The sequence below is a fragment of the Vigna umbellata genome, chromosome 8 (assembly GCF_029865625.1).
Source record: "Vigna umbellata cultivar VRB3 chromosome 8, Vumbellata_1.0, whole genome shotgun sequence".
Taxonomy (NCBI): Eukaryota; Viridiplantae; Streptophyta; class Magnoliopsida; order Fabales; family Fabaceae; genus Vigna; species Vigna umbellata.
The window spans coordinates 11,223,366-11,249,606 of NC_142172.1; the positions used below are offsets into that span (position 1 = coordinate 11,223,366).

General features: G+C 36.7%; 1 protein-coding gene across 1 annotated transcript; it reads left to right on the forward strand.

The window, feature by feature from the left end:
• The first annotated feature begins 403 nt into the window (after window positions 1-403).
• On the forward strand, window positions 404-25,501 carry LOC124825248 (exocyst complex component EXO70A1-like). Its single transcript, XM_088095952.1, has 12 exons — window positions 404-773; window positions 1,989-2,084; window positions 3,039-3,244; window positions 4,005-4,265; window positions 11,305-11,443; window positions 11,516-11,728; window positions 16,109-16,314; window positions 17,154-17,351; window positions 17,456-17,555; window positions 24,188-24,297; window positions 24,390-24,536; window positions 25,123-25,501. Exons 1-12 carry the CDS (start codon window positions 612-614, stop codon window positions 25,238-25,240), a joined length of 1,956 nt encoding a protein of 651 aa, XP_087952078.1. The 5' UTR covers window positions 404-611; the 3' UTR covers window positions 25,241-25,501.
• The last annotated feature ends 740 nt before the right edge of the window (window positions 25,502-26,241 follow it).

Sequence of the window (26,241 nt, forward strand, 5' to 3'; positions counted from 1 at the left end):
AATATATGTTTATACATTTAAATGTACTGAAGAAAAAAAAATTCAAAAGAACTATGTTAACTATAAAAGAAAAGAGCAAAAAAGTTACGTGATAAACTTGTTCGGTCCTATACACAACAACCAGCTGCACTATTTCATTCAAATGAGGGTTTCTACAAACAGTAAAAAAACACTAGTAAAACTTTGCATTTCAATTATCTATTAAAAGCTAATATATTTTAATTATCTATTAATGTTATGTTTCAATTATCTATTAATGTTCAATTATCTATTAAAAGTTAAAAATGAAACGGTGCCGTATTATTACCCAGCAGAAAAGGCTCAAAACGCGTTATACTGGAGAGAAACCGAAGTCCCTTATTTTTCTGTGATGTGTATAAAAAGTGGTGGCAAACGTGACAAAGCATGAAAATTAAAATTTCACCGAAAGTCCAAAACAGACAAAGTGCGTAAAACTGTTGACAGCAGTCTTCACAGGTGACGCTGTTTTCCATTTCAACTTTCAATTCTTTTCGTGTTAGCAAAAGAAAAAATCCAAATCAAAATTCAGAAGCAGAAGAAGAAGAACAATTCAGGAGAAGAAGAAGAATAATTCAGAAGAAGAAGAAAGGATGGTAATGGCTGTGGCTAGTGGTGACTTGCTGGGTGAGAAAGCTTCGGCGATGAGAGCGTCTCTGGAGAGAAGCCAGACCATCACGGACGACGTCGTTTCGATTCTGGGCTCCTTCGACCACCGCCTTTCCGCCCTGGAAACCGCCATGCGACCTACCCAGGTCACTCATTCTACTCAAAATCCTTTTTTTTTTCTCAATTGGGTCTTTCAGTTTTTGCAAGGTTTTTTAAAAAGTTTGCTGTTTTTATTTCTGCTGTAACGTCAAGGATTTGGAGGTCTTCATGCCTTTAATTAAGGCTGCACGGTCGCGTTTGTCTCTAATTTCTCACAATATCAGAGATCGCGACGAAATTGAGACCACAGCTGGAAACAGAGACTTTGTTTGGAATCTTGTAATGGAAACTGTGTTCACTTTTGTCTGGAGTTCTTACAACATTAGAGATCGCTAACCACAGTAGCGAACAGAGACTTTATTTGGGGTCTGATATTAATCTGTTACGGTCTGATAATTTCAAAAATCTTTTACAATGGATGGAAGACTCATTTGACTAAAGCTAGACCCAAAATAGTTAATTTTTTTTGTTCAGATTAATATCAGGGTCTCTGTGACTGCAAGTGTGGTCGCATTTGTCTGAAATTTTCCACGTTACCAAAGATCTCGAGGAAATCAGATTACAGTAGCGAACAGAGACCTTATTTAGGGTCATACAACTGCAACTGTGGTTGCAGTTGTGTACAATTTCCTACAATATCAAAGATTTGTGACTGCCGTAGGAAACAGAGTCCTAATTTGGGGTTTATGCGACTGCAACTGTGGTTAAATTTGTCTGCAATTTACTACATTATCAAAGATAGCAACAAAAGGGTAACTTAAGTCAAACAGAGGACCTTATCTGGGTCCTCTGGGACTGTAAGTGCTGTCATATTTGTCTGCAGTGTACCCCAATACAAAGGATGGCGATGAAACTGTATCTGTGACTACAAGCAAAGTCCCTACTTGTGGTTATGCAATCCCAATTTTGGCGGCATTTGTTTGCAATTTCTGACAATGTCAAAGATCACAGCAAAGTCTGACTGTGTTCACAAAGGAATACCTTACCTGGGGTGTTTGTGACTGTAATTGTCACTGCAATTGTCTGTAATTTCTTGCAACACAATGAAACTGTGACTATAAACAAAGACCTTATGTTCTTTGTGATTGCAACTGTGCCTTCATCTGTCAGCAATTTCCCACTGTATCAAGGACTGAATATTATTTCTTGCTTAGCTTTTAAGGAACTTCTGGGTTTTGCCTTTTCTTCTTTTTCAAGATACTCCCATGTGCTGATGAATGTGTGGTTGCTTTCCTTTTCTTCTTTTGTGTTTGGTTTTGCAGATCAGAACACATTCTATTCGGAAAGCTCACGAGAACATTGATAGGACTTTGAAGACTGCAGAGGCCATATTGGTCCACTTTGATCAATATTATCAGGTTCATGGTGGTTACAATTGTTAATCATTAACTGTTTGAAATTTTGAATCACATCATGATCTGCTTCATTCTATACAGTATTCTATTTCTTTTGAAAATTGTTCCATCCTTTGATCTGGTTAAGATGCTGATCTGGGTATAAAAGGCTTTAGAATTTAATTTTATTTGCCTATGCTTTGTCATGGCTCCCTTCACAGTGCTAATATGTTGTCAAATGAAATGCAAGTGTTTGTGAATGAATCTGATACTAGCTTCTGTGTCATACAAGTTTCTAAAAAATCAAAGCAGAAAATTCTGAGAGAAGTTGGATGAAGAGGAAGATTAAAAATGACAAACAAATGGCCTGACAGCCCTCCTCTTTCATTTGAAGTTGGAATTGGCTGTGTAAAGATTTGCTAAAAAGCACGACAAAGGCAATTACTGCAAATATATAATGATTATATTATATGTAATGCAATGATACAATTCTTGACTCTTAATTTCGTTGCAACATCATGATGCAATAACCTAAATAATAATTCCAATTGTAGGTTAATACACATTTTCAGATTTAGTGGGAAGAAAAAGTTTCACTGTTTTTCAGTTTATCATGTAAGTTTTATGAGGAAATGTCCTGCCCCGGATAGAACCTCTTTTAGTGCCTGATAACAATCTTTAATTAGGTGCGAGTGTTATCGAGTGAAAACTTAATCATATCGAAGGGATGTTCAGAAATATTAGTGTTTGTTTTATTTATATTTTTTATTTTGCATCTTGCTAATCATATTCTTGTGTGCTTCTTCATATCATTATTTCATCATTCTTTTAGTCTTATATGATGTGTTAAAGTACTACCCTAGTCATGGGTATTTTGAAATCAGTTTTCATTTATCCTTCTTCTGCTTCTGCTTTACAAGCTTAAGGAATTTCCTTCGACTGTCATATATATGGTGTTCCTATTTGTTTAATATGCAGGCAGAAGCAAAAATAATTAAAGGACCACATGAAGATGTGAAGAGCTATCTTGAAGCAATTGATCAGCTGAGACGAAACATTAGATTTTTTAACAATAAAAAGGGTTTTAAGAATGATGATGGTATTGCCATCCGTGCCAATAATTTGATAGCCGAAGCTATTTCTAAGCTAGAAGAAGAGTTCGAGCGGCTATTATCATCTTACAGGTTTGTGTTTATTTTCTTAATGTTGTTGATTTTTTACATTTCAACCAAAAGTTCATTTTCTTGCATAAATTAAATCACCATTGTGGTTCCTTCTCTCAGATAAATGATGTTTCATTAGATAAATCAACCTTAAATAAAAAAAGTAATCTGGTAACGGTCAGGTCCTTTAACTTCTAGCTGCTAACATATGAGCCACTTTTCTGTCATTATTTAGTTATTTATGTATAATATGAATTTGGTTTTTTAGTGAGCCCAATGTCAACTGATGATCCATGTAGCTAAACTCCTTCTTGTGGGATATTGTTGTTGTATAATATGAATGGGGGTAGGTCTTATGAATAATACTTAATATGGGGCAGGTCTTATGAATAGTACTTTATAATATTTGAAATACAACTTTTATGAAATGAATTTAATCCATTTTGAAGTGTATGCTGATGTTGCTCTCTTGTATCATCCACCTGATTGTTATATTTATATAAAGGTTTGGTATTTTTGTTGTAGTAGGTCTTGTGCTTATAACTTTCAACAGTCTATTGTGTGACCAAGATTATAGGGTTGGTAACGACTTGATGATGTCCTTGATAATATTAATCGTAGAAATATGTTTAAATTATGTAGGAAAATGATTACCTGGTGTAGAATCACAGTTTTATTCTTGAGGAACCTTTGACATTTTGCTTGACAAAATAGTTCAGTTTGTTTTTCAATGAAAAATATATTATGTTATTTAGCACCATGCCTTGTTCTCTGTTTACAGCAAACCTGTGGAGCCTGAACGCCTCTTTAGTTCTCTTCCAAACACAATGCGACCTTCATCAGCATCACCAGGTCATGATGATGATTCCAGCAGCAAGAATCATTCTTCTTATATCCATTCTGAGCCACATAAAAATAATGCTGATACTGTTGTATACACACCTCCTGTTCTTATACCACCAAGAATATTGCCGTTGCTCAATAATTTAACAGAGCAAATGGTTCAAGCTGGTCACCAACAACAGTTGCTCAAAATATACAGGTAGAGCTTCTTCTATTGACATTTTCACAGTGAAAGGAAAAAGAAATTGCCTTGTTTTGTTCTAGTTATGCATATTGCAAAACAACCCGGAACTGCAAAGTGAGCTTTTTTAATGCTTTTTATTAAGGAGCTTTTTTTGAATGAAGCTTTGAGCTTAGGTGATTAACTTGTGATTGATTCCAGGTGATTGATTGATTGACAATTCAATTGTATATTGATATTAGATGTGGGCGAGATGCCATACATGTTTCAATCTAATCTTCTAGGAAATTTCTGGTTGGGGAGCTTTGTATTCTTTTTAAGTATGATTGGTGCATCTATGCTAGCTTTGTTTCTTTCTTTGTGTGGTTTGGTGAAGTTGCTGTATAGTTCTTTTGTGTGATCCACAGCCGGTTGGGTTGCATTAGGGACATGAAGGGACAAAGTTGTAATTTGTTATGTTAGGAATAGTGACAGGACTGTAAAGAGGTGGGAACGACCTTTAGAGGTCTATCATAGAAGGAAAAAAGGTGTTAAATTATAATTAGTTGTAATTTGGTAGTTAGTTATGCCTTTTGGGATTAAGGACCTCATAGATAAGTCCTCAATTGTATTTGGTGGTTTTTAGCTTTCTTTTTTTAACATTGGTGTATATGGTTTTTCAGAGTAAAAGTGAGAGTGCTCTTTTTAAGTCTAATTTTGTTTATCCTGTTGTTTTGGTTGCTATAAGTTTTAGTTTCTATAATTCCTTTGAGTTATGTTGTTCTGTAACAGAGAAAGTGATACTGGCAGATCTTAAGAAAATATTTAATATTTGAAGAAATTATTTTGAGACAAAATAGCCAGAAATTAGTCAGTGGAAGGAGTCAATTCACTGAATCTTGGTTGTCAAGAATCAGAAGGAGAGGCAGTAGAAGATGATGAAAGGTATGAAAAAGGAGTTTACAAGAAGATGTTGAACCAAGAAAGTAGAATTACACTTTTGAGGGTCAAGATCCTTTAGGATGGTTGGCATAAGAAAATTTGTTTTTGAAGTTCAACCAATTAGACCTATAGAACGGTTATATTTGGCCTTGATAAGTTATGGAGGGTACTGCTGCTGCTGTACACTGATTTTAATATTGAAAAAAACCAAGAATCTTTCTTTAAAGGGTTTTCTGGAGGTTTTGATAAGGAGATTTGGAGACAACGGTTTGGGTTTGGTTTATGAAAGATTAGCCTTGTTGAGACAAATTGATGGTATAAAAGAGTACACACTAGCTAATCCAAACGAGAACAAGAAATTGTTGGGGTTTTTCTTTGATTGGGTTGTGCCATGATATTAGGAGTTTGTTGTCCACATAACCCTCAGGAATTGACATAACCCTCTAAAAATTCAAGGATCTCCAATCAAAGCAACAAGGCCAGACCTAGAGAGAGGAGGCCACATCAAGTCAAGTGATGGTGATCGGGAATAGGAGAGTGTCCCCACACGCTGTTGGAAAAAATGACATCTGTAAACTTTGACCAACGCATGGGAGCGTGTCTGGATTTCGATGGCAGCGATCTCGACGACGTTGGGGTTGCCTGACTGAGATGAGGAGAACCGTGTGGTTGTTGGTTGAAACTAAAGCCTCAGTGACGGTGACATTGGCGGATGGCGACAATAGTTGCAATGGACAGAGGCGACAACATTTTTTCAAAAGAACCTTAGGCTCTTGATTCCATATTGAATGTAGTGAAAAATTATTTATGAGATTAATCTTCCTTGTGTAGAAAATACACACAGTGTACTGTATTTATAAGAAAGGAACTATGGGTTAAGGTTAAAATACAAATAAAGGATAATAGTAAAGTAACTGAAGATAAAAGATAAAGATAAGATATCTATCTAAGATATCTAATAATCTAATATATTTAACAATGGTTAATACAGGCAGTTGAGAAACAACCCCTTTAAGGGCCTCAAATGCTTGTTGAGCCTTTACGTAACACAAAAAACCCTCCTCAGTCAACAACTGTGTAAGAGGTTTGGCAATCTTACCATATCCTTACACAAATCTTCTATAGTTTTCGGTTAATTCCAGAGCCCTCTCAAAGCCTTAGTATCCTTGGGGCACTTCCCTTAAATCTGGAATGAACCCTTGACACTCCCTTGGCATTATACCTTGTGGTCATCCCCCACCTGAACCACGTAAGGACAAATTGCTTCCTGTTTCAGCCCAAATTTAGTTATCAAATCCTGCTAAATGAAATAATGTGAAGCACCACAATATATCAAAACCACCACTTCCTCCTTCCCAATTGTGCCCTAAAGTTTCCAAGACTTCTTGGTAGTAAGGCTACCCATGGAACACGTAGATAATTGTAAGACCTGTCATTCCTCCATTTCTTATTCCTGATTAAGATCGTTGTTATGTAAATCTTCAAATCCCGAGAAGTTCTTTAAGACATAAGCAACATATGTAATTGTTTAATTCTGCACATATGATTGGGTCCAAATTTCTCATCACAACAAAAACATAAGCCTTTATTCTGATTTTATCTTGCAATTATTCTTGGGTCAATTTTTGAAAAGGAGCTCCCCTTGTTTGTTGCATTCAGTGCTTCCGGTGGTCGAAACTTCACCCGTTCTCTCCTTTTCCTTACTAGGGCCATCCACACCCATAGAATTTTCAACTTCTTTCAGATGACTTCTAGTTAACGAAAAAGGTTTGAAGGTGTTACTAGTTTAGTTAACACCTTGAGGTGTTGCTTTTGTTTTTACTCTAACCTTTCCTTCTACCATTTGAGCCTTCATCATTAACTCAACAAGATTGGTAGGTTCATACAACTTTAGCTCTGCCATCGTTTTTCAACCCGTTCAAGAAGATACCTACCAAGTAATCTTGATCAATTCCCTTTAAGAACCCAACATATTTTTCAAATTGCTCAATATAATCATGCACACATCCTGTTTGTCTTAACCCAATCAGAATTTCAAAAGGGTTTTTTAACAAGGTTGGTTGAAATCTGTGCACAATAGCCACCTTGAATGCATCCCATGTCGAATTGGGATTGCATGTTTCCCATCATTGAAACTAATTTAATGCTTTCCCTTGTAAAGCAATCATGTCAGCCCACATTCTTTCCTCATCACTGACTTCTTTCAATCTGAAATACAGTTGAAAATAAGACTGATTTATTATTCTCAATCATAAAAAATACATTCTGATACTCTTTATTTGTAATAATCTAATTCTCCTAAAAAGGAAAATAGGGAAACTAGGAAATTAAAATAAAATATTATATATCTATTTCCTCTAATTAGGAAGATTCTAAAGATATTATCTCAAATTACAACACTCCCCCTCAAGCTGGATCATATAAGATTGTATGAACCAAGCTTGGAATAACAAACCCAATCAGAGATAATGTCAATAAACCAAATTGCACACACAAACAAATGTAGCCCAAGAGACTCCTCAACATCATATGGAGAATAATGGACAACAATGGACAACTGTTAGGTTCCTAATTCAAGAACCTAAGGTAAACGCACACTAAATTCTCGTTGAATTATTCACAAACACGAATACAAGGTCTGGATACAGCTAGAGAGCTTAACCTCCCCCTACAGGAATCACGCTTCCTGTACAACTCACACAACCCCCCTCTCTCTCTATTCAATTATTCACTCTTTTATACTACCCATCCCGCCTTTCCTAACTGTTATTGCAGTTAGGCTAACTAACTTCTAATTATTTCTCTTTCTCCTCTCATATACACGTAACTTCCTAACATTACCCTCCCCTTCTTCAGCAACCTTGTCCTCAAGGTTGAAATTAAAATCAGGATACTGATCTTGGATAGTCAACACGTCTTCCCACGTAGCTCCTTCGTTGCCACCCTCCTGCCACTGTACCAGGATCTGTTGTATTTTCTCATTCCCTTGCTGTCGTTGCCTCGTCCCCAACACTCTCACTGGCCAATATGTAGGCCCTTATGCTTGTAGCTCAGTTGGTAGACCCTTCTCAACCTTCTTTGATCCCACCGCTTTCTTGAGTTGTGACACATGAAAGACTGCATGTATACGTGCATTTTCTGGCAGCTGTAGTCGGAATGCCACTGGGCCCACCTGCTGTAGCACCTGGAAAGGGCCAAAGTATCGAGCTGCTAGTTTAGGATGTAAACGAACTGGTATGGATGCTTGCTTATGGGGTCTAATTTTAAGATAGACCCAATCCCCCACTTTAATGTCTACTTCTCTTCTCTTCTTATTCGCTTGATTCACCATTAAATCCTGAGCACGACTTAGGTGAAATTTCAGTTGCCTCAAAGCCTCGTCCCTTGTCATGAGGTCTTGTGCGACTGCCTCTACCACTGACTCACCCGGTATAAATCTGTTCAAGGATGGAGGAGCTCTTCCATAGACCGTTTCAAACGGCGTGCATCTCGCAGCTCCTTGGTAGCTGGTGTTGTACCAGTACTCAGCCCACGGTAACACTGCATGCCAGTTCTTGGGCTGCTCTGAGCAAAAACATCTCAGATATCCCTCCAAAATCCGATTAATTACCTCGGTCTGTCCATCCGTGGCCGGGTGGTAAGCAGTACTCATATTGAGCTGTGTCCCCTGCATTCTAAAAAGCTCCCTCCAAAACGTACTCAAGAACAAAGGATCTTGATCACTCACAATTGAAACAGGGACCCCATGTAGCTTGACAACCTCTCGGATAAACACCTCCGCCACCGTTTTAGCCGAATAAGGATGTCTAAGTGCCATAAAGTGTGCGTATTTGCTCAGCCTATCCACCACAACCAATATAGCATCATAACCTTGTGATTTAGGTAGCTTTACAATAAAATCCATGGTGATCTCCTCCCATACTGCTTGCGGTATCGGTAGAGGTTGCAACAACCCTTGGGGGGAAGCTGCCATATACTTGTGCTGCTGACAAATCACGCATTCAGCCACAAAAGCGGTGACAGCTTTCTTCATACCCTTCCAATAAAGAGACTGGGCTATCCTCCTATATGTTCTAAATACCCCAGAATGTCCCCCGGTATTCGTTACGTGAAACTCAGCCAATAGTTTGGGAATCCAGGTAGATGTTTCAGATATTACAAGTCTCCCCTTGTAGTGCAGGCGGTCATTCTCTAGAGTATACGTCGCATGGCATTCGGGATCCCTCTGAATGTCAGCTATTATCTTTTTCAGCGTCTCATCTCGTTCCACCTCCTTTAATACCTCCTGAAAATCCTGCCAGTAGGACCTGGACATCCCTCGTAACTCTGCCTCCTCCATTTCTCCTGCTTCCTTCCTTGATAAAGCATCAGCCACCGTATTGGAACTCCCCTTCTTATACATGATTTCGAAGTCATAGCCCATCAACTTGGCTATCCAGTTTTGTTGGCTATATGTAGTAATCCTTTGCTCCAATAGATATTTTAAACTGCGTTGATCAGTATGCACCACAAACTTCCTCCCTAGTAGATAAGGTTTCCAGTGTTGGATGGCCAACACTAACGCCATTAACTCTTTTTCGTATACCGATTTGTTCATGGAAGTTTCGGACAGTGCTTTGCTAAAAAACGCAAGGGGTTTCTTGCTTTGGGTGAGTACAGCTCCTATTCCCCCTCCTGAGGCATCGCATTCAACGTGGAACTCCTGATTAAAATCAGGCAAAGTTAAAACTGGTGCTGTAGTGACCGCCTTCTTCAGTTCTGCCATGGCGTGACTGGCTTGCTCTGACCATAAAAATTTGCCTTTCTTCAACAACTCAGTCAAAGGCTTAGCTATTTTTCCATATCCCCTAACAAATCTCCTGTAATACCCCGTTAAACCTAGGAATCCCCTTAATGCTTTCAGAGTCTTCGGTTCTTTCCATTCTACCACGGCCTTGACTTTGTCCCCATCCATTTCAACTCCTGCTTCTGAAATTTGATGCCCCAAGTACGCTATTTTCTTTTTCCCAAACTCACATTTCCTTTTGTTAGCTATCCAGTCACTTCCTTCTAATACTTCCAACACCATATTTACATGTCCCAGGTGCTCCTCCCAGCTGGCACTGTAAACTAAAATATCATCGAAGAAGACCAATACAAATTTTCGTAAGTACCTTTGCAACAGTTCATTCATCGCATTCTGGAACGTTGACGGTGCATTCGTGAGACCGAAGGGCATCACGAGGAACTCGTAGTGGCCCTGGTGAGTCCTAAATGCCGTTTTGTGTATGTCCTCTTCCCCCATTCTGACCTGGTGATAGCCGCTTTTAAGGTCGATCTTCGAAAAATAAGCAGCCCCTCTCAACTCGTCCAGGAGCTCTTCGATGACAGGGATGGGAAATTTGTTTGGAATCGTCGCTCGGTTTAACGCTCGATAGTCCACGCAAAAACGCCAGCTTTTATCTTTCTTCTGTACCAGTATCACCGGACTGGAATATGGACTCGAACTGGGTCGTATTATTCCCGCTCGCAACATGTCAGCCACTTGCCTCTCGATTTCGCCTTTTAACAGATGTGGGTAACGATAGGGGCGGACGTTCACTGGGTTTTCTCCTTCTTTTAATGGTATCCGGTGCACCAAGTCTCGAGTCGGTGGTAACCCCTACACTTCTCGAAAAATAGAGTTTATGCATGTCTTATCAATTTCCACCCTTTAGTTGAGATAATTAAAGTAGTGATAATTACTTAAGTAGTAATTGTAATTGGTAGAAACGTAGACCTTCTACATCTCATCGTATGTTTCTAGAGCTACTCCTTAAAGGCATATTCTGTTTACACACAAGGAATATCCTTTTGGAATATTCTTAAAACAAATTTCTCTATTCTTTAAGCTTTATGTTTTTTGTATCCTTTTATGTTCTTTTGAGGTCCTCATCAGATATGTATATAACATATACACAATCACAATTGTTCTCCTGCATAACAATTATGTGTAATTAGTTGCTTATGTCCTTGTGCTAACAGACAACTTAAGTCCTCTATGAATTGTATGCCTCCCATCACCTGTTTCAACTGTGTATTAAATGTTATCATTTGAATAAATAGTACTATAGTTGTAATTATGATTATCACCATCTTCATCATCATCATTGTTCAGAGATACCCGTTCTAAAGTATTAGAAGAAAGCCTACAAAAGCTTGGAGTTGAGAAGCTCAACAAAGATGATGTTCAAAAGCTACAATGGGAGGTTTTGGAAGCCAAAATTGGAAACTGGATTCATTTCATGCGTATTGCTGTAAGATCACTGCAAAATTTGTTCATATGCTTTTATATATTTTTGGTTAAATATGCAATTGTACATGAACAGGTCAAATTGTTGTTTGCTGCTGAACGGAAAGTCTGTGATCAGATATTTGAAGGATTTGATTCGCTTAGTGATCAGTGTTTTGCTGAAGTAACTACAAACAGTATTTCCATGCTGCTTAGTTTTGGAGAAGCTATTGCCAAAAGCAAGAGATCACCTGAGAAGTTATTTGTGCTTTTGGACATGTATGAAATATTGCAAGAAATCCATTCAGAGGTATTTTCTTTTAAAATCCATTCAGAAAAAGCTTATAAACATTGCCAGACTCGATATTTTTTTGACCTTTGTTTCCATACGACTTCACTGTTTATTTTCACGACTAAGAGATATGTTTATTAAAATTCTATTGTTAGAGTCTAACTCATGGGGTAAATTGTAAAACTTTGCAAATTTGTTATGACAGTGTGAATTACATAAATCTTAATTCTCAATTAAAATTTTCATTTTAACTATATATATTATTGGTGTCTTTGGGTCCCATATTTTTGACATTAGACGTGTTATGTTATCTGTCAAATTTGGTGCTTCGTAATTTATGATTTTCTTTAACTTTATTCCCCATAGAGCAATATATATTTTCACGAAGGAATTTTCAAGAAATCCCGTAAGATTAGTGTGTCACACCCAATTCATCTATTTTCCTTCTAACACATAACAGATAGCTTTTTCCCCAACAAAATTGCCTAAATTGTACTCTAGTTCATTCATAACAAATTGGTTTATTGTTCTTCAATCAATAATTATGATTAATGTTTTGCTTCATCTCAAGTTTAGAAGAAAATAATTTCTCTCTTATTTAGTCTCTTACATACATGTGATTTATATATATATATATATATATATATAATACACATTAATTGGATAAATTTAGAAATAAGCACGGTCTATTCTAGGAAACACATCCCTAAGATTGTGTGATTGATATGCTAGTAATAAAATCAAGATGCAACCAATATACAAAATAAAAAACAATAGGAATCAAATCTAAAACTTCCTAAAATATCTCAACACACTCCCTCAAGTTGGTGAATAAGTGTTTTCTATTCGTAGTTTAGATATAATTCTCTCAAAAGTTAGTGCTATTCATCCCCTTGGTGAGTATGTGTTCAAACTGTCCTTGAGTAGACACATGGGGTGCAAATCAAGCTTTTCTTTGATAAATTTTCTGTCCACTTCAATGTGTTCAGTTCCATCGTGCTCTAGAGGGTTGTGAGCTATGCTGATTGCAGATTTATTGTCACAATATAACCCCATAAGTTCACTGCACTTTATCCTTGAAGTCTTCCAGTATAATCATTAGTCATAACAATTCACATATTCCTTAAGCCATTGCTTGAAATTCTGATTGCAGATTTATTGTCACAATATAACCCCATAAGTTCGTTGCACTTTATCTTTAAGTCTTCCAGTCATAACAATTCATATATTCCTTGAGCTATTGCTTGAAATTCTACTTCACTTCGGCATTAGATAAGGGGAGTAACAGTTCTATTGTTGTATGTGGATGATATAATTGTTACTGGAAATGATGAAAAAGAGAAATAAAGGTTGAACCAGTGCCTTGCCAAAGAGTTTGAAATCAAGACTTGACTCTTATACCATCTCAAATTTAGAAGAAAATAATTTCTCTCTTATTTAGTCCTGATACATACATCTGATATACATATATATATATATATATATATATATACACACACACACACACACATACGTTAGTTGGATATATTTGGAAATAAGCATTGCCTATTCTGGGAAACAAATTCCTAAGATTGTGGGATAGATATGCTAGTAGTAAGTAATCAAATCAAGATACAACCAATATACAAAATTAAAAAAAATAGAATCAAATTTAAAACTTCCTAAATATCTCAACACTTCAATATAAACATAATAATTCCATGTTTCTCAGGACAATAAATTGGCACTTGGCTTGTCATCTGTTTTGTAGTTTTTCTTATAAAGTGCACCTTGAACCTAATTTAACTTCACAAATTTCTCTTGCTGGAGAATAGTAAGAAGAGCTAAACTTAATTAGGTTATTTTAAATAAGTAGCCCTTAACTGAAGTATCAAAACTGGAAGCCAGCAACTTGCAAATGGACCAACCACAACCTTCTGTTAAATATAGTGAAGAAGATTAGGAGAAATCTCCCTTATGTGTTTAGCATACACATAGGGTAGTTTATTTATAATGTAAGATAAGGGTTAAACCCTAAATACAGAATGGGCTAAGCCCAATTAACAGAAACACACAACTTAACATCTAACACTCCCCCTCAAGCTGGAGCATATAAATCATATGTTCCAAGCTTGTTACAAAGATAGTCAATTCTAGGTCCTCGTAAGGACTTGGTGAATATGTCTGCCAACTGGTTGCTTGAGTTAACGAACTCAGTCTTGATATCTCCGGATATGATTTTTTCTCTAATAAAATGACAATCAACTTCAATGTGCTTGGTTCTCTCATGGAAGACAGGGTTAGAGCTAATATGAAGAGCAGCTTGATTATCACATATAAGTGTCATGTGAGTGGCATCTCCAAATTTCAATTCATTAAGTAATTGTTTAAGCCACACAAGCTCGCAAGTAGCAGATGCCATAGCTCTATATTCTGCTTCTGCGCTGGACCTTGCCACAACACTTTGCTTCTTACTTTTCCAAGATATCAGGTTGCCACCAATAGAGACACAATATCCAGAAGTAGACCTCCTATCAGAAGGGGAACCAGCCCAATCAGCATCTGAATAACAAACAATTTTTGTATCGTTGTTAGGGCCATATAGCAAACCTTTTCCAGGTGATCTTTTAATATACTTCAGTATGCGAACAACTGCATCCCAATGGTCTTCACATGGGGAGTTTAGAAATTGACTCACCATACTAACTGCGAAAGAAATGTCAGGACGCGTAACAGTAAGATAGTTTAATTTACCAACTAGTCTTCTGTACCGTTCAGGATCTGAGAAAGGCTCCCCCTGATTTGGTAGGAGTTTGATGTTAGGGTCCATAGGTGTCTCAACAGATTTACAGTTCATTAACCCTGTTTCCTCCAAGATGTCTAACGCATACTTCCTCTGAGATATGACAATACCATCATTGGATTGTGCTACTTCAATACCCAAAAAGTACCGGAGTTTGCCAAGATCTTTGGTTTGAAAATGATGACAAAGGTGTTGTTTCATCTGAGAGATGCCAAGATAGTCGCTTCCTGTGAGAACAATATCATCGACATACACTATTAAGTAGATACATCCAGCACTCGAGTGGCGATAGAACACTGAATGATCCGCTTCACTGCGAGACATACCAAATTGTTGAACAACACAACTGAATTTACCAAACCAGGCCCGAGGAGACTGTTTTAGGCCATATAAGGATTTGCGAAGCCGACATACCAATCCAGATGACTCCCCCTGAGCAACAAAGCCAGGCGGTTGCTCCATATAAATTTCTTCATGCAAATCACCATTTAGGAAAGCATTTTTGACATCAAGTTGGTAAAGAGGCCATTGTCGAAGAGCGGCCATGGCAATGAAGAGGCGAACAGAGGTCATTTTTGCCACTGGAGAAAAAGTATCACCATAATCCAAACCAAAAATCTGTGTGTAGCCTTTGGCAACCAGTCGAGCTTTCAGACGATCAATCGTGCCATCAGGACCAACCTTGATAGCATACACCCACCTGCAACCAACAACAGACTTTCCAGATGGTAATTGGACCAGCTCCCAAGTTCCACTGTCCTGTAAAGCACTTAATTCATCCATCATAGCTTGACGCCAACCAGGATGAGTTAAGGCATCACTCACAGATTTGGGAATTGACACAGAAGAAATGGATGAGAGACAAGTATAAAAAGATGGAGATAATCTGTTGTATTATTAAAACTGCAACCCAGGGATTAAGGAGGTGTGCCTTGAGCCATTGACTGCCTTCATATTGTATTATTAAAACTGAAACCTGCATGTCCAAACCGTAAGGCCAGCAACCCTCTTCTCTGTTACTTTATTTTTGTCATTGTCAGTTAATTAGGTTTTGTTATTTGTTATTATTGAAAGGTTAACAGATCTGTGTACTTTTTGAACATATATGAACTGAAAATTGAGATGTCTATAACTTATATCGTTCAGAATGCATGGGCTATCTTATGTTATCTCTATGGTATGCTGTATTGTAAAGCTGGAACTTTATTATGGCTATGTATTCAAAATATTATCATGGTGTAAGGCAAACCCTTACTAGTTATGAGTCATATTTACTGCTCTTACTTGAGTTTACAGAAGCTTGAGTTTGTCACAACTAAATAATAATGTCCTTTTGAGTATATATGAAAAGCGGCTCACATGTGCTTTAAGGGATGGAATTTAGTTTATTATCTGTCAAAGTTAGTCTCTTTCTAGGTTTTACTCCCAGCAATTTTCTTCAACCTGTTATACTATTTAGCCTCAACCATGGTAGTTATGGTGTCTATTCCAAGATCTCTGATATATATTTTGTGTTCAGCTCATGCAATGTAGGTTTTTACGGCTGTTATGTGGTTAGGAGGCATAGTTCAATGGTTATAACATATTATCAACCTTTTCTATGGACAAATTTACAGATTGAAATACTCTTTAAAGGAAGAGCTTGCTCCAAAATAAGAGAAGCTGTACTGGGTTTGACAAAACAGCTTGCACGAACAGCCCAGGAGACCTTTGGAGATTTTGAAGAAGCAGTTGAAAAAGATGCTACAAAGACTGCAGTAACTGATGGAACTGTCCATCCTTTGACAAGCTATGTGATTAACTATGTGAAGTTTTTATTTGAGTAAGTTCACATATGCTGCATTCTGCTTCAAATTCTCTAGCATATTCTTGAAATTGTGTCATTTTATATTGTTTTCATGGGGAGAAAGCTACATCTACATTTCCTAAGGATTTGTAGAATTTATTTTAGGTTTTCTTAATCTTTTTGTGGATACAGCACAGCTTTCTTCAATTTCTTTTGCTACTTTTTTTCATTTGTTTTATTTATTTTTTTGTACGGTACACTAAAAATTAGTTATTCACTTAAGGGTGTTGGTTCATGAGTCCGAAAACACCTTTTTCTGGAGTTAATAACATTTTGCTAGTTGGAAGTATAAAAAAAATGTGTTTTGGTAATTGGTACAGGTTTGGGGAAAGATTTAGCTTGCATGTGCTAGAAAGATGGTTCCTTGAATGTATATCATTAATAATTTTATGTATGGTCTCCTGCAAGAATAAGCAGGGAGATACTGAATTTGCATCAAATTTCACTATGCTGACAAGACCATTTGTGACTGTGAAGGGTACTATGCTGCAGTATACCTGTACTTTCACTAATTTGTTGTGTTCAACTATGTCTGATCTTTACCAAATCATCCTGTTGATTTTTCTTTTGTACTAGTTTTAGTTTTGTTTTCCAAACCTATTGATGCTCAAGTGCAGGAATTGGGATGGGAAATCTCATGCTTTTAATTCTAAGTTAAGTGAAATTACATATCAACCATTCAATTTCTCACACTTTATGTGAGGATAATGCTTAAAATACTTTCCTCCTTTTTAGTGTGATTGTAAATAATGCCTCTATCTATACTTGAGATCTTGGAATATTTAACCATACTCAAATTCACTAAATATTTGCAGCTATCGATCTACCTTAAACCAACTTTTCCAAGGGATTGAAGGTGAAAGTGATTCTTCACAGCTAGCTTCTGTGACCATGAGAATATTGCAAGCTCTTCAAACCAATTTAGATGGGAAATCTAAGCAATATAGAGACCCTGCTTTGACACACCTATTTCTCATGAACAATATTCATTATATTGTCAGATCAGTTCGAAGGTATATCATCCAAATGTCCTTTATAATTTCACTTAAACATGAGAATTTTACTGCATCTTCTGTCATTTCAAAATTGTTGTTCTCTTAATTCTTTTCTAATTTAGGTCTGAAGCGAAGGATTTGATGGGGGATGATTGGATACAACGACATAGGAAAATTGTGCAACAGCATGCTAATCAATACAAAAGAAATGCTTGGGCAAAGGTGATTTTATTATTGATTGAGATGACCACTTTATGCCTTGCAGTTGCAACTATCATGGATGCTACCTCAGTTTTTTGTTATATCCAAGGATTATTATTATGAAAGGAAGAAAGTAGTGAGGGGTTCATTCTTTAGTAGATTTAAATATATTAAATTATAGGAAAGAGGGAGAAAATGAGCTGAAACTATATGTTTCTTAGGTAACATGAATTCTTTATTTATAATGTGAAAATGGATTCAATATAATAGAGAGAAGATTCAATATCCTCTAATAATAAAAATATGATAGGAAAATAAATGAAAACGTTCCTAATAATAAACTAAAGAAATATGTACTGAGTTTATTGGGTCAAACGATCAACTCGTAGATGTATTGACCAAGTCATTAAGGGGTCATCGGATTGAGTTTATTTGTTCCAAGCTTGGTACATACAATTTGTATGTTCTAGCTTGAGGGGGAGTGTTAGAATATTTATCCTATTTTATCATCATTATATTGTGTCAAGGGTTATCCTATTTATCATGATTATATTGTGTCTAGGGTAATCCTATTTATCATGATTATATTGTGTCTAGGGTTACCCTATTTATGATGTACTTTTGTATCAATTTATTCTTATAAATAGAAGAGTATGAGAGGGATCAATTAAGCCCTCTAGAATTGTTTTACAGTTTAATTCTCAAGTTGGTATCAGAGCGGGTCGATCCCGCTCTAGTTTATGTCTCGTAATATCTGTCCGGCGCCACAGTCCGTCGTCACCGGCCATCGTCGTCCGTCGCCAGCCACCGTCGTCCATCGCTGTCACAATCTCGTTCGTCTAAACCCTTAGGGTTTTCTTGTTCCTCGCTGGTACTATTCGTCTTCTTCAGAAATGGCGTCTGGCAGTACTCTTTCCTTCTCCGGAAGTCCATCAATTACCTTCGACAAGCTAAATGGAAAAAATGATCTATCATGGTCTGCTGCCGATGAAATGTGGTTCCTTGGCCAAGGGCATTATGACCACCTTGAGCGAGATGGAAGCCATGTGCCTACTGAAAAAGCTGATCAGTGGAAACAAGCAGATTTCCAGTTTTGTGCTTGTTATGGCAATCTGTGGAACCCAAATCTTGTATCTTTGAGGGCTTTCAAAACTTGTCACTCCTTTTGGAAGAAAGCCCAAAGCATTTATGCCAACGATATTCAACGTCTCCATGACACTACGAACAAGCTTGCATCTCTTAAAATGGCAGACCATGATATGGTGTCCTTCATGGCTGAAGCCCAATCTGCTGTCGAAGAACTCAGGATGTTTTTGGAAGCGGACCCATTAAAGGATATAAAAAAGAAACTAGACAAATTTTACATGGTGTTGATCCTTCGTGCCCTACATCCCGATTTTGATCATCTCAAAGATCAACTTCTAACTAGTCATGAGGTCCCCTCCATGGAAACATTGACCACTCGCTTTCTGCGTGTCTCGGTACCTCAAACTCAAGAAGCGCATGAACTAGTGGAACCATCTGTCATGGTTGCCACAGGAGGAAGAGGAGGACGTGGCACTAGAGGAGGAGGACGGGGAGGTCGGGGACGTCCTCAATGCACATACTGTAAAAGGATGGGTCATACTCAAGAGAATTGCTACTCCTTATATGGTTTTCCTTCCAAAACTGTCAATATTTTGAAGACTGAAACTTCCACTTCTATGTTTTCTGAGGATGAATATCAAGAGTATTTAAGGTTAAAGTCTAACAGCTTGACACAACCATCTCAATCTCCCAGTACATCAACAACCTGCGTTTCTCAATCTATGGAAGGTCAAAATTCATGGGTAATTGACTCAGGTGCTTCTGATCACATTTCTGGTAATACCTCTTTGTTCTCATCTATTTCCTTTCGAGAAAAACCTCATTTCATAACCCTTGCAAATGGATCTAAAACTTCCTCCAAAGGAGTCGGTCATGTTTCTTTGTCTCCCTCCCTCAATCTCAACTCAGTCCTTTTTGTCCCTAATTATCCTTTTAATTTAATTTCCCTAAGCCAGTTGACCAAAATGTTAAATTGTTCAATAACCTTTGATCATAAATCTTTTGTTATACAGGAGCGTGGTTCGGGAAAACAAATTGGAGAAGGATATGAAGCTGGCGGATTATACCATTTTGGATCTCGTCCAAGGGTGTCCAGTGTTGCTGCTCCTAATCCTAAAGTGCTACATGATCGACTTGGCCATCCTCATTTGTCCAAATTAAAAAAGATGTGTCCTTAACTTAGTGGTCTCCAAACCTTAGAATGTGAGTCATGTCAATTAGGAAAACATGTTAGATCTTCCTTTTCTAAAAGGTTTCAATCAATATGTAATTCTAGTTTTTCCATCATCCATTCTGATATATGGGGACCTAGTCGTATCTCCTCCTTTGGTTTTAGATATTTTGTTCTCTTTATTGATGAATATTCAAGATGTACTTGGGTTTATATTATGAAAAATCGTTCTAAATTGTTAGCTACCTTTACATCCTTTTTGAATGAAATCAAGAATCAATTTGGTCAAGTAATCAAAATATTAAGAAGTGATAATGCAAAAGAGTATTTCTCATCCTCCTTTTCTGCCATCTGGAGTTCCCATGGTATCTTACATCAGTCTACTTGTCCTCATTCACCGCAACAAAATGGTATAGCAGAACGAAAAAATAGACACTTGGTTGAAACTGCTCGTACCCTTTTGCTTGGTGCCCATATTCCTGTTCATCACTGGGGGATGCCATCTTAACTGCATGTTATCTTATTAATAGGATGCCCTCCTCCTCTCTTGATAATAAAGTCCCTTTCTCCATTTTGTTTCCTAATGATCATCTCTTTCATACATCTCCCCGAGTGTTTGACTGTGTATGTTTTGTTCATGACATGTCTCCAGGTTTAGACAAACTCTCCGCTCGTGCTCTCAAATGTGTCTTCTTAGGCTATTATCGACTTCAAAAAGGATATCGGTGTTACTCTCCTGAAACTAAGAAGTATTACATGTCTGCCAATGTCACATTCTTTGAACAAACTCCTTACTTCTCTCCATCTGTTCAGGATGTTTCTATCCTCCAGCAGGTCCTTCCTATTCCAATGGCTGAGTCAAATAGCTCCACTGTCTCTGTCATTCCAAGTCTTGATCACAATCCTTCTACACCCGTTTCTCCACATACTGAGATCATCCCACACAGGGTCCCAATGGATAGTCCACCTCCCCAAGACAATGGTGAATCTCCTATTTCAGATTCTTCTCCCTCGTCACCGTCTCTCCCACGCCTCCTGGTGAAAATGATTCAGCATGGCCTATTGTCCTGAGAAAAGGTACTCGTTCCATTCGAAACCCTCATCCCATTTATAATTTTCTAAGCTATCATCGATTGTCACCCTCCTATTTTTCTCTTTTATCCTCAGTGCCCTCTGTTGTTATACCCAAGAATGTGAAATAAGCACTTGATCATCCTGGATGGCGACAAGCTATGATTGCAGAAATGCAGGCTCTTGACCACAATAATACTTGGGAGTTGGTGCCCCTTCCCCCAGGCAAAAAGGCGGTTGGTTGTCGATGGATGTATGCAGTTAAAGTCGGCCTTGATGGTGAAATTGATTGGCTCAAAGCTCGGCTTGTTGGAAAAGATTACACTCAGATTTATGGTCTTGATTATTGTGACACTTTTTCTCCTGTAGCCAAGATGACTACTATTCACCTCTTCTTTGCCATTGTAGTCATTCGTCACTGGCCACTTCATCAATTGGATATCAAGAATGTCTTCCTACATGGTAATCTTGAGGAAGAAGTTTATATGGAGCAACCTCCTAGGTTTGTTGCTCAGGGGGAGTCTAGTATGGTATGCAAATTGCCTCAAGCAATCCCCACGTGCTTGGTTTGGAAAGTTTAGCTCCATTGTTCAAAAATTTGGGATAAAACGTAGTGAAGCAGACCATTCAGTTTTTTACTGTCATTCTTCTCTTGGGAAATGTGTTTACTTAATAGTATACGTCGATGACATTGTCATTACAGGAAATGATGCTGTTGGAATATCTCAACTAAAAGAGTACTTGTGTAGACATTTTCAAACCAAGGATCTTGGAAGTCTCAAATACTTCTTAGGCACTGAAGTAGCGCAATCAAAAGATGGAGTTGTAATCTCCCAAAGGAAGTATGCTAGATATATTACAAGAAACATGCATGATTGATTGTAGACTGGTAGACAGTCCCATGGACTCAAACCAGAAATGAAGGACAGAAGAAGGTGAATTATTCTTCGATCCAGAGAGGTATAGGAGGCTGGTTGGAAAACTGATTTATCTCACTATTACAAGGCCAGATCTATCCTTTGTAGTTGGAGTGGTTAGTCAGTTCTTGCAGGCTCCATGTGTTGACCATTGGAATGCTCTCATTTGCATTCTAAAGTATGTAAAGAAGGCTCTCGGGCAAGGATTGTTATATGAAGATAAAGGAAGCATTTAGGTCTCTGGGTATTGTGATGCAGATTGGGTAGGATCACCTATTGATAGACGGTCTACTACAGGATATTGTGTTTTTCTGGGAGGAAACATTATTTTATGGAAAAGTAAGAAACATAATGTAGTAGCTTGATCAACCGCTGAAGCTGAGTATAGGGCAATGACATCACTAACATGTGAACTTATATGGGTGAAACAATTCCTTCAAGAGGTTAAATTCTGTGACATCCATACTATGAAGATGTATTGCGACAATCAAGCTGCTCTCCACATTGCATCAAATCCAGTGTTTCACGAGAGGACTAAACATATAGAAATTGATTGTCATTTTGTTCGTGAAAAGTTGTTAGACTAAAGAAATATGTACTGAGTTTATTGGGTCAAACGATCAACTCGCAGATGTATTGACCAAGTCATTAAGGAGTCCTCGGATTGAGTTTATTCGTTCCAAGCTTGGTACATACAATTTGTATGCTCAGCTTGAGGGAAAGTGTTAGGATATTTATCCTATTTTATCATCATTATATTGTGTCAAGGGTTACCCTATTTATCATAATTATATTGTGTCTAGGGTTATCCTATTTATCATGATTATATTGTGTCTAGGGTTACTCTATTTATCATGTACTTTTGCATCAATTTATTCTTATAAATAGAAAATTATGTGAGGGATCAATTAAGCCCTCTAGAATTATTTTATAGTTTAATTCTCAAGTAATAATAATACATATATAATTTAGACCGTCTTGATTATATAGGATCTACTCCTGAGTAGTTGCAGCAATATAGGTTTGTAAGGGTGTCACCTGAGTAGTTGCAAGCAGTGGAGGGGAAGGAGGTGGAACATGTTATGAAGCCATTGATCACTACCATATTGAATGAAAAACTGATATTAAAACTGAATGCGTATATTCAAAAATATGTTTTAGTTCTCTATTACCAAAACATATAGATAGATAAGAGAATTTCAACTGTTATGAAGGAAAAACAGCATAGTTAGTTATAACTTACTGTAAACAAGAAAGACACATAAATACCCTTCAAATTTGGACACTATGAGAAGTTGTTTAGCCATGAGTTTAGAAGTTACCAAAGCCATGACACGGTATTTTGCTTCAACACTTGATCCCGCCATAACAATTTGGTTTTGACTTTTTTGAGATATGATTTTTCCTCCAACACACAATACCCAAAAGTGAATTTCATATCATTGGATGAGTCGGCCTAGTTGGCATGTAAAGAAAAAAAATTTAATATCAAGTTGGAAGAGAGGCTAATAGAAAATGCTAACCATGCAAAATAGTAGTGTGACAGAAGAACTTGGGTGTAACCGTTTGTTACATTGTAGGCCTCATTGATCATTCTCCCAAAAGGGCCAACTTAAAGGGTGTAAAACCAATGACACTCTTCCAAGTAAAATGGAACCAAATCTCAAGTACCTGTACCACTACTTTCAGAGTGCACATATCTTAATTACTGTTTGCCTCCATTTTGCATGAGATTACACTGAAGACAAAAGAGAGGCAAGTTTAATCTGAAGAAGAATTATATGATGAGTAAGGTTAACATGATGAGGAGATGGGTTGTCCGTGGTTCAAAACCTTCTCATAAAGTAACAGACTAATCAATTTAGGGCTGGGTGCAAATTCAATAAAGAAAATGGCATTTGGTAAGAGACTAGCATGACCTTTTCCATATCACCACGAGCTCTGCCACAATCTTAATTTATAGGAAACAGGAGATATTGAACTGAAACTATGCGTCTGAGACATCACAAATGTTTTATTTATACTGAGAAAATGGAATCAATACAATAAATTGAGGAAGTTTGATATCCTCTAATAAATAAGAAATGTTCTTAATAGTACATGTATAATCTAGATATTCTTGACTATATAGGATGTGATCCTTATCTTTATAATTATAACATACAAATTTGTTCATTTAGCATCCTACCTTTTCTACAAGAAATAAATTGTGTATTTAGCATGAGTACACAATCAGAGCCATTATGTTTGTCTTTTTATCAAATTTCTTCCTGAGAAGTAATATCTTTCTGTTTTGTTGAACTCTATGCCCATGATTTAGAGCACAATGTCACCCAATTCTCCATTGATTGCAATTACTTTAGAAGAAGCTATTGTACCATTTCTGACCTCTTTCTTTATATTGGCAGATTCTTCAATCCCTCTCAATTCAGGGCCTCATCTCATCAAGTGGTGGGGGTAGTACTGCTGGTGGTGATGGGGGCAGTAGTGGTGCTTCAAGAGCAGTTGTTAAAGAAAGGTAGCTTTTTTGTTGCTTCCTTTTGGTTGTTATTTAACAAGTAAAGCCTCTGTCATTTGTTTTCTCACATGTCAGTGTGTCTGTGTTCTCAGGTTTAAGGCATTCAATACTATGTTTGAGGAACTCCATCAGAAACAATCTCAGTGGACAGTACCAGACACAGAGTTGCGAGAATCTCTCATTCTTGCAGTTGCTGAAGTCTTGTTGCCTGCCTATAGATCATTTGTGAAACGTTTCGGGTGCGTATTCTCCTTTTAACGAAGTCTAGCAATACATTCTTTAGTATATACTCTTTTTAAAGTGGAAGCTACAATATCATGATAGACTCATTATGCTAGTTAGACCCACTTAATTTTGTGATTCTCAACAGTTCCATTCCATCCAATAGTTAAGAATGTGTTCAGAGAGTATTGTTAACATTTTTGTAACTATTTTTTATGATCGCTTAGTTTACTAAATTGAATTGGACTTCCCTTCCTTCATCGATTAATGTGAACTTTCTTCTTTGAAACACATTTTCCCCTCCTGATTCTCAGCATCATTGGCAGCAGTTTTAATATCAACCCTTTTTATTACAAACGAAGATTTTTGGGGATGTAAAAAAGTTAGACAAAGACAAAAACAATTGGCAATGATAGTGTATCCATGCATGTGAAAATCAATAGACTTTTCCTCTCACGAGAATAGAGCACATAAATTTTCGGACAGTTTTGTATAGTTACCAATTCACTTTTTGAATAGCTCAAGGGTTGTATTCTATGTCTTGTGGTTTTGGTATTGTGGCATTGTTTAGCTATAAATCATAACTGAGATTGTTCTTTACAGGCCTCTGGTGGAGAATGTGAAGAGCAGTCAGAGGTACATCAAATACAGTGCTGAAGATCTAGAGCGAATCCTAGGTGAATTTTTTGAAGGAAAAAACATGAATGATTCCAAGCGGTAATAGTGTGAAGATTTCAATGTCTTAATTTTATCCCTTTTGAGATGCATATATGTAATAATGCATACCTTTTCAAAATTCAAGAGGGAGTTTCTTCCATTTTTCATTTTTTCATGACACTAACTTAATGTCATTAGGTTCCAAGTAGAGAACAAAAATAATCTGTACAATAGATACAAGCTATATATGCACACAAGTAATCGGATCTATAAGTAACATAATCAGAAATGATAGCAATAAATAACAAACTAAACCTGTGCTCAATCCTTGCTACGCAATTCTCATTTTCAAGAAACAAAGTCTTCTCGTTTTCGTAAGTTCAGTTTTTGGAATCATGCTTTCTAGAAATGATAAAACATCTTTGGTTGATCATAAATATATCTGAAGGTATATATATATTTCCTAATAAACACACTAGAGTGATGGTATTTTGGATTTCTTTCCAGAACGGTGTAATTTTCTGAGATTTATTGCATACATAAGTCGTATTTTCTGAGAACGATTTTAAGTGAAAGAAATAGTCCTTTTCAGAATCGATTTTAAACGAATAAACATAAGCCTTTAATTTTTAAAAATCGTCTTGCAGACACATGATTTCCATTTACTATTTTTTTTTTATAGAAATCGTGTATTTTACCAACGACTTCTTCTAAATTTTTAGCTTATTTCAGATTTTAGAAGTCGTTATGTTACCACACAATCTCTCCACATTTATTTTTTAAAATTTGATAATTTTTAGTTTTTTTCAAATTTTTATGTGAATATATTTTTATTTTTAGATTATTTTTATTAATTTGATTAATTAATTTTTTATTTTTTTATCTCTTAATTTTTTATATGATCGTATATTTTTTTAATAATTTAATTAATGAATTAAAAATAATATTTTTAATTTCATTTACTCTTTAAAGTCTTTTCTTCTTTTATCTTTAATTTTATGCAAAGATAATTTATATTTTGGAATTTTTGGATAATTTAATTACTAAAGTTATATATGTAAAATG